Below are 9,573 nucleotides of genomic sequence, written 5' to 3'. Positions count from 1 at the left end.
TAGATAGATAGATAGATAGATAGATAGATAGATAGATAGATAGATAGGATTCTAGAACAGTTTCAGTGGCTAAAGTTGGGAGTCAAAGCTTCCTCCAAGGTTCCACAGAACTTCCTGGCAGAGAACTTTTAGGGAGCTCACTGGGCTTTTCCCTATTACGGTTTTAACCCATTACACAGTAGCAAAGACAAGCTAGACTTCTTTTGTTTTGCTTTTTGTTTTGTTTTGCTTTCCTGTGAAAAATAACGGGTTGAATTAAGGAGGGAGAGGAATAAAAGCAGTTACAGCTTCATGACGCTATCTTTTCAGATATGTGGGTCTTTGTGCTTGCCCTGGGTTCTACCCCAAAATGTTTCTAGCCGTGAGTCATAGTGAGAATTAGGAAAAGCACATGGCCTTGTGTCTTACATGATCTTGGAAGGTTTTGAGTTCTGGATAATTATGATAATTAGGATAAGCATTATCTGTGGAAGTTGCGTAGGTCATCCCAGGCTACTGGGGGAGTTCCGGAGGGCAGCTAGTACTGCTTTGAGATTTGCAAACTAATTTCTAATTTTTTTCACAGTACCTTGTTCCACCTCAAAAGTGAAAGATGCAGACACGACACCTGACAGGTCTTCTGTGTCCTGAATCACTAGTTCTACTACAGAGAAAATGGCCTCTCACACATTAGAGGCCACCTTCACAAAAGAGAAGGCCTGGACACTTTTGCCCTATATACCACGGCTGACCACAAGCAAAATCACCTCATCTGTCTGCACATTTGTTCCCTTTGTGATTTTATTTGATCTTCAGTTTTGGTGAGTACTAACTACTCTGCTCTTAAAGTCTCCACTTAAATTAGTGGACGCAGCTCTAGTTCACGGTAGAAGCAGACATTTCCCAAGAAGGAGCGGCTGAAAGAAACCTTTGTTATTCTGTTCACCTTGCAACAGTTCATAGACAGATCACTTTGTTACAAAAGCAACACCAGAAGCAACTTTGGGAGAGTATGCGGCTTCATCTGATAGTTCAGTTTAGGTCCTACTGATGGCAGACAGTCCAGTGCATGTCACGTCTCTCCTTTAAGAAACTAATTTGATGATATGGTAAAGCAAAAGACTTTCTTCTGAACAAAAGGGATAACTTGACAGTAACAAGAAATGCGACAGACTCAATACTGAGACGTTTCTTTTACACTCATTCACCCCTTCAAGAACTTCCTGAAGCCTCAATAACGAGAAACTCAAAGAAAGGTTCATTCTATTCTCCTCTCCACTGGCAAAGAGGGGCACCTTTGTGGACCCTAACAAAAAGTCCATTGAACTTATCCCTTCCCTCCTCCATTGGGTAATTGGGCTGGAAAGTCTGAGTGGTGATGGTCTGGAAAGTCCACAATCCAGTCAACACAGAAAATAATTTAGGGGCAAAATCTGCAAGAAAACTGGGCCTAAGTCTGGACTTCCTTGCTGTCTTCAGATCTAACTGTGGTTCGTCAAGTCAATAAACGGGGGTTGTCTCCACTTTGACATACTTCCAAAAAAGCAATGCACCATTTTAATCTCTGTGTCATGGTTTCCACCTGCAAACGCACACGGGGACAAAAGGAGAGACGTTTTGTCGGAGACTACCTTCTCCCTGGTGGCATAATAGCAGTGTTTGAGCGTGATTAGTCTTATTAGTGGAAAGGAAAGGCAAGAATATACAGGTAATTAGAACTCGAGTGCTCTTCTCTGTGAGAGCAAACAGAACTCTCTCTGCAGCTAGAGTTGTACGGATAATGAAAATGAGAAATGATTCCCCGTAGGAGAGACAAGAGACCTGGAAATCACAAGGCCAGGTAAAAGGGTCTCATCACTGGCCATCTCAGGCCCTCTGCTTACCCTCTCCAACAAAGTGTGCTGGGCTGGAACCCAGCATGCACCATATAGGAAAGAAATGTGGATGGATGCTACTAAGTCACAACTAAATAAATAAATAAGTAGCAAACTTTTGAAGGGAATTAATAGTTGAAGCTTGGAGGCACATTTCTCATATTACACCTGTGTTGACTGTGTAACATCAGGAGCTTTAACTGATCTAAAAGGACAGCCTAAAAAAGAAAAAAATCCTGTCTTAGTAGGGTAGGGTTATGAAAAATAAACATTAACATGGGAAATAATATAAAGCAGTAAATTCAGTAACTGGAACATACTAATTATCCAATAAATGTTACCTATAGCTGTCAAAAGGTAGCTATAAGAAACAGCATTTTCTAATTCTCCATATTTGGATGGGGAAAGGAATCTTTTTCATTTTGTATCATCCTGTCCAGTTCTGCAGAACTTGGGGAATATTCTAAGTGCGTTCAAATGCTATCTCAATCATTGCTGTCAACCAATTACCAAAATGCTAACACAATTTCTAATCAACATTTAAGAAACGTAAGCATTTGGTCTCCAGCATCATGGATGGAGGGAGTGTAGAGAATGAGATAGGAAATATAAAAACATTTTGAAAAACAGAAAGAGAAAAGTTGGCACATGAATGTTGTACCTATTTACTATTACTGCATGCTGTTTTGAACTGCAACGGTAACTTTTATTTTCCTATATTAACTGCTGTCTCCAAAGCTTATTGCCTGTCTTGTTAACCTAGGCCTAGTCCTGGAAGTTTCTAGCCTCTGTCCAATCTTATCCAGGACTTTCAGTCTCAAGGACTTACTGCTGAATAAGCTCATCTCTTCCTAGCTCTGGCTGGCAGGTCAACTCAGCTGTTCTGACTCAAACTCCTCCCAAGCTGACTGTCCAGTCCTTTTCCATCTCTGTTTGCTGGCCTGATTGTAGCCAGTCTCCCTGTATTGTCCTGGCTGATCCTGAACTCTTGGGCTCAAGCTATCTTCTCAACTCAGTCTCCTGAGTAGGAGCATGCCAACATGTGGCCTTCGTTTGTTTCATGGACCAAGTCTATACACCAAAACCTATTACAACAAATGCCTGTGGCTTTTATGTGTGCCATAAGAATGTTGTGAGGGCTCAGTATGACATAGTTACCAGATGGCTTCTACTGCTCAGTATATATTAAACGGGAGTACATTTTCTTTTCAATTTGTAATCTACAAAGCTTGGCACCAGATTTTTTATTATCTTTCCTATTATTTTTCTCTTTTACTCAAGCATTTTATACCTAAATTTGACTTTATAAATGTTGAGTGTATTACAAGCAGTTTTAAACTCCTAGTAACATATACTAAAGTGCCTTTTGTGGACTATGCCACTGACAGGTAACAAAGTTATGTCACAAAGAGGAAAGAAGTGACCAACATTCAAGCCAGCCATGACTGTGACAAGAACAGTCCACCTTAGGGTAGTCATAGAATGCTATGGGGGAAGGGCAGCATCAGGTCAGTATCTGTAAGCACTGTAGTAGTGGTAGTCTCTAAATAGGAAAATCTTAGTGCCAATTCATTTCCCTATCAGCTCAGAACAACAGCCTTTATTACCTGTTTCCAGTAGTCAAGCATTTGCTTGTCTGGGGGAGGAATAGGATGAGGAAGAAAGAGGAGATGAGGAGGAAAATACAGTCAAAGAGCATGATATCCTTACATGGAGGTGTCTGTGTAAATCCTATCACCATATATAAAATGCCAGCAAAACAGAAAAAAATGTGGTGAAATGCGTAATTTGGGGGAATGTAAATAAATGTGTACAGAGTTCAGAAACTATGAGAGTTAAAATAGAACTTACAAAAAAATCCTAAGTAGTGTGATCTAAGTTGTATACTTTTCACAAATATTAAAAATAAAGAGGTCAGTTGCTGGACTCTGCACAGCCTAAGTGCTAGAGGCAGGGGAAACCAAATCAGAGGTTATTCTGCCCAAGTACCCTTCTTCCCTTCCTCCCCCCTTCCTCCCTCTCTCTCCTTCCATCCCTCCCCATTACCCCCTCTTCCCCCATTCTTCTTCCCCCTCCTGGCTGGTTCCAACTCTACCCCTCTTCTGCTTTCCTTTTCTCTGCCATCTTGCTTCTACCACAGGTCAGCCCCTGATGTCAACTGAAACCAAAAGGCACTGCTTAATAGCATATGGAGAGGAAGAATTTGGAGACAACTTAGTCTCCAATATTCTTAAGACTATTTTAGTAATGACCATTAAAGCATTAAGTAAGACATTGTAAAGGGGGCGGGGGGAAAAACTAGGTCCCCAGAAACGATCAGCTGAAAACAATGCTAACTCAACCAATTCCTCCAGCTTTATTTAACAAGAAGCCACTTCCTCCTATAATCACCTTCAGCACCATCAGGACAGGATCCTCTAGGGCACCTCCTGGCACACCCACCAAAGCATTGCAATGCCTTTAATAACACTCATTGCTGAGAGCTGTCTAGACAGACTCTAGATAGCCAGACTGGGCTGCAGCAGCACTGTTCAACAGAAACAAAATGAGAGCCACCTTAGTCATTCTAATCTAAATGTTCTCAGAGTAAAAAGAACCAAACAAGATGCATGCCTATGTTATCATCAAACCCAGCTTGTATCTTACACTCAGAGACCTCCTGGACTATTAGCTACATTTCCAATGTTGCACATGGTGGATTCCTAAGAGGATAACAAAGGGAGAAAGGGAAGGAGGCAGAAATGGAGGCACATACACACATACACACACAAGTGGGCTGGAGAAATGATAGAGATATATAGATGGATAGACAGATGGACGGACGGACAGACAGGAGGATAGAGGAGGAGCAGATCCAACAACGTCATAAGTCTAAAGTTCAACAAAATAACTCCTAGGACACTGAATACTGACTTTTCTGCAGACTTGGCTACACTAACCAGTTTAATTATTTGCCTTCTTGGAAACTAATCAATTATATAAAGTAGACCCTATATCCCAAAGAACTTATAACAAGGGCATGAGCCTTATCTCTCATCTGATTGTAACAAGGCTGAGAATCGCTCTCAAGCATTTGTACAAAACAGGTATCTTCCAATGCACACTGAGGTAGAGTTTATGATTTGTAGTTGGAATACATTTACACAGCAACAAGCAAAGTCAGGACATATCATTGCACAGAATTAGCATTAACTCTTTCTCTCTCTCTCTCTCTCTCTCTCTCTCTCTCTCTCTCTCTCTCTCTCTCTCTCTCCCTTTCTTTCTTTCTTCCTTTCTTCCTTCCTTCCTTTCTTTCTTTCTTTCTTTCTTTCTTTCTTTCTTTCTTTCTGCAACTGTTTTGTGGCTTTCAAAAAGGTATAGAGAGTCATCAGCTTTTCTGAAACAAGGCAGGGAAAGAAAGAATCAATAAAAGCAAAAAGCCCAAGACTTCCAAATGCCTGGATATATCATGAGCTAAAATGGTTCCTGCTGTGTATGAATGTTTATATCCCCTTAAAATCTGCAGTGATAGAAGGAGAAGGTAGGAAAACAACAGAATGTGAGATAATACCCTCACTGTATGATTGTATATCTGTGATGGTTATCTGATCACCCAGGAAGAGAGTGTTAATGAAGAATTGTCTACATTGGGTTAACCTCTGAGCATGTCTGTAAGGAACTGTTTTAATTGGGTTGGTTGATGTGAGAAGGCCCAGACCACTGTGGGCAGCACCATTCCCTTGACAGGGAAACCTGAACTATGTAAAAGAAAAGTAGATCAGAGTATAGCAAGCAAGCAAACAAGGAAGCATGCATACACTCATTTCTCTCTGCTCTTGATGGTGCAAGTGATGTAACCAGCTGTTTTAAGGCCCTGCTGCCTTCACCTCCCTATTGTGGTAAACTCTAACCTAGAATCATACGTGGATATAAACCCTTTCCTACTTTAAGGTTGCTTTTGTCGAGGTATTTTATCACAGTAACAGAAATGAAACTAAGACTGTGGCCTCATAAAAGAGATAGCTAGTCTTTCCACCATTGGACACTGTGAAAAAGTACCACCTATAAGTGACGAGTCCTCAACAGACAAAGAATCTCCCACCCAGCACTTTGACTTTGCCCTTCCCAGACTGAGAACTATAAGAAATAAATGTTTGCTGCTTATAAGGCATCCAGTCCGAGGCATTTTGTTAAGCAGCCCAAATAGACAAAGATAAACACGCAGCCTAAGTCATAGCAAGCTTGTTGTTTTGAGGCAGTTTCCTGTAGCCTAACGTCATCTCAAATTTACTATGTGCTCAGTGTTAACCTCCAACTTCTGATCCCCTTGTCTCCACCTACTAGTTGCTGGGATTATATGCTTGTGCCTCCATAGTTGTTTTACTCTGGTAAATTCTGATTGTGGCTCAACTCATTCATTTATCTAAACAGTCTGCAAAAGTAAATCTAACTGTTATACATAAAAGCACAAAGTATGTTGTTCACTGTCCCAAATAAAACTACTGTATAAACAGGAGGTATGCTGGTCAACTTTCTATAACTATAACAAATACCTGAAGTAATCAAATTAATAACAGAAAAAGGCTGTTTGGGTTGACAGTTATGGTGGTTATAGCCCATAAATAATTGCCACCGGAGTTTTGCTAAACATGAACACAATATACAGGACAGTGTATTGGGACCAGGAAGCATAGGAGGACAATTTACCTTCTGTGAAAGAAAGAGCAGAGCTTCAACAAACTGCTTGGAGGGCAAGCCTCAATAATTAGAAGACCTTTTATTAGACACACCCCTGCCACAGCAATGGGCCTTTAACACATTGTGGTCTACTGCAGATAGATTAAACTACCTAAGGGACCACAGGTCACTGTTTTGTTGACATTCTAACAAAATTTCTCATTATTCAGAAAATTTAGTCACTGAAAGTAGAACACGTGCAATACTAATGTCAACATGACAATAGCATCTTGTTTTTGAGGTAGACAGCTGAACACACACAAGTGCATGTAACATAGAGTACCCTCCTTTACCTAACACCAAACCCAGAACTGTAGACAGCATCTAATGCTAAACATACTACTTTTTTCCCCCCTACATTCTATGATGTTTCATCTATAATAGTCACAGTAAGGACTGGCAAAGTGGCTCAGTGGCTAAAGGTACTCACTGCAAAGCCTGAGCCCGATCCATAGACCCTCTGGGTGGACAGAGAGAACTGGCTCCTGAAAGTTGTCCTATGACCACCACACAGGCCACTTCATGCTTACATGCATACGTGTACACACACACACACACACACACACACACACACACATAATATAAAGAAGTAAATTCTAAAATTAGGCGTAGTAAATGATAACACAGATTAAGTATTAATACTATGTTGTATAAATATATTCTGATAGTGACTGAAACTTAGGAGCTCTTTATTCTGCAACTTCCAATTAACATTTTGATCACATTTACCATGCGCATCCAAAAGAATTGGAAGGAAAATACACAGATAACAGAGAGAAGCATACTTTATAATATCTAATGTGGTCGGGCGAGACTGGCAGCCCAGAGTGCATTTGTTTGCACATACTACTTTATTATTAATTACACAACTGTCTATTTCACCTTCATCTTTTATTTCTGGTAGGGTGTTAAATGGCATCTTAAAACTGCAGGCACACACACACACATAAATCAAGATGCAATATGGATCAGAACTGCACATTAAAGCAGTCAAGGGACACTGCCAGATATTTATTATACAAAGGGTGTGTTAAGTCTGACAGGATTAAGGAGCAAGTGTTTTACAGTAAGCCAAACAATACACAGTGCATTATCCTAAGCAAACAGCTGTGTGTCACGTACCTTCCATACTCGGGGAAGGAAAAGTCATCATCATTAGCACAGGAAGGATCATCACTCCATCTACCATTGTAGAACTGTAGAAGGAAAAAAAGAAATGTAAGTCAGACACAAAAACTAACACAAGGTGACAGCAGGTCATCTTCAAATGGCATCAAGGGCCCAGCAAGGAAACCCAACTTGTAATGCCTTGGTTTTTTAGCACATTTGAATATTCCCTTTTCCTGGAGCTAAACAAATCTTGATAGGTCTTAAGATTTCCCTCTGGTCAGTGACCTCTACTGGCTGTGTCTCTGAGCCTACCCTCCTAATGAAGAACTCAATAAGAAAATAAAGAGAATAAGGTTGAAGATAAAGCACTCTGAAAAACTATGGATTTGAATTCTATTCTATCCCATTGAACACAACATTGGTGGTATTATTATATTAAAAAAATAACCTATATTAAAAAAATAACCGAGAGGCCCAAGATCACAATTCTAATATGATGTTAAAGATAAGAAATTGAATAATCCAAGGCTAGTCACTGTGTCTGAGACTTCACTTCTCTTTTAAAGGTTTGGAGGTTGAACCTAGACCATCATACAATCCAAGAGGAAAACAAACAATCTTACACCACTGCAAAACATGGCACTTCTACATTAACTTTGAATTTAAAATGTCTAGAATTTTAAGAGGCTAGACACAATTAAGACAGGAATATTTTCAGAAGAAGAAATCATGCCAATTTACAGGATAGGAAATGGTCATGAAGAAAACAGAAGACAACTGAGAGAAATTTCAAGTTGGTGTTGACCTAGAACTACATTAGCAGAAGCTCAGTTGCCTGACTAAAGAGCCATGCTACTTGAAGTAATGCCTGCAGGTATCAGGAATCTAATGAGAGTCTGATGGGGGCAATTTCCTGAATAGCAAAGTTAAGAACACTGTACAGCTCCTCCATAGGCAGGCCATTGTGCTGACATGCTTACACCTTCACCACAGGTGATGAAAGCTGGTAAATTATCTTCCATGTGTCTGTGGAAAGTGTGCACATGTGTCCATGTGTGTCTATGTTCAGGTGTGTATTCAGGTGTGTGTGGACAATTGTGTGTAGATAGTTGCATCGACTAGAGGACAACCTTGGGTGTCATTCTTCGGGAGCTATGCACTTTGTTTTGTGACACAGAGTCTCTGACTGAGATCTGGGGCTCTCTCATAAATGTAGACTATCTGACTTATGAGTTCAGGCATATAGCCATCTCTGCCCCTGCAGCACTGTGACTTAAAAGCACAAGCTACCATTTTTATGGTGTCAGGAATCAAACCCGAGTTCGCACGCTGGTACAGCAGGTCCTTTACTGACTGAGTCCACCAGTTCATCCTAACTCATCATTTTCCTTAGTGATCTGTTTAGTCACCACACTCCCTATGAACTGTGTTCAGAGAATGGATTTGGATAGGCAGTTAAGACTCAATGAAGGATGGGGCATTGGTGGCACACACCTTTAGTCCCAGCACATAGGAGGCATGAGCACGTGAATCTCTGAGTTCAAGGCCAGCCTGGTCTACAAAATGATCTCCAGGACAGTTAAGGCTACACAAAGAAACCCTGTCTCAAAAAAAAAAAAGAAAGAAAGAAAAGAAAAAACAAAAAAACAAAAAAAATATTAAATGAGGAGGTGATAGTAGTTGAATCTCAAATATGACATCATTGGCTTCCTCAGAAGGAAGAGAAACCTAAGTAAACACTCTTATTCTGCCTCACTAATATGTTCTCTACTGCATTATGGTACAGTATGAAGACCTTTAGATGCTAAGCACATGCTAGAACCTCGCCATTGGACTCCCCAGACTCTGTGTGTGTGTGTGTGTGTGTGTGTGTGTGTGTGTGTGTGTGTGTGTG

General features: G+C 40.5%; 1 protein-coding gene across 1 annotated transcript in view; it reads right to left on the bottom strand.

Annotated features, from left to right (window-relative positions):
* Acvr1 (activin A receptor type 1) overlaps positions 1-9,573 on the bottom strand; it is a 69,230-nt gene that overhangs the window by 43,957 nt on the left and 15,700 nt on the right. The window contains exon 2 of the mRNA XM_028769165.1: positions 7,692-7,765. Within this exon, the coding sequence (XP_028624998.1) occupies positions 7,692-7,758 (67 nt within the window). The 5' untranslated portion in view covers positions 7,759-7,765. The remainder of the gene's footprint in view (positions 1-7,691; positions 7,766-9,573) is intronic.

Source organism: Grammomys surdaster, unplaced genomic scaffold, assembly GCF_004785775.1.
Source record: "Grammomys surdaster isolate TR1022 unplaced genomic scaffold, NIH_TR_1.0 191, whole genome shotgun sequence".
In the NCBI taxonomy this organism is placed as follows: Eukaryota; Metazoa; Chordata; class Mammalia; order Rodentia; family Muridae; genus Grammomys; species Grammomys surdaster.
The sequence above is the reverse complement of the archived record's forward strand: the minus strand, read 5'-3'. Positions and strand labels throughout refer to the sequence as shown.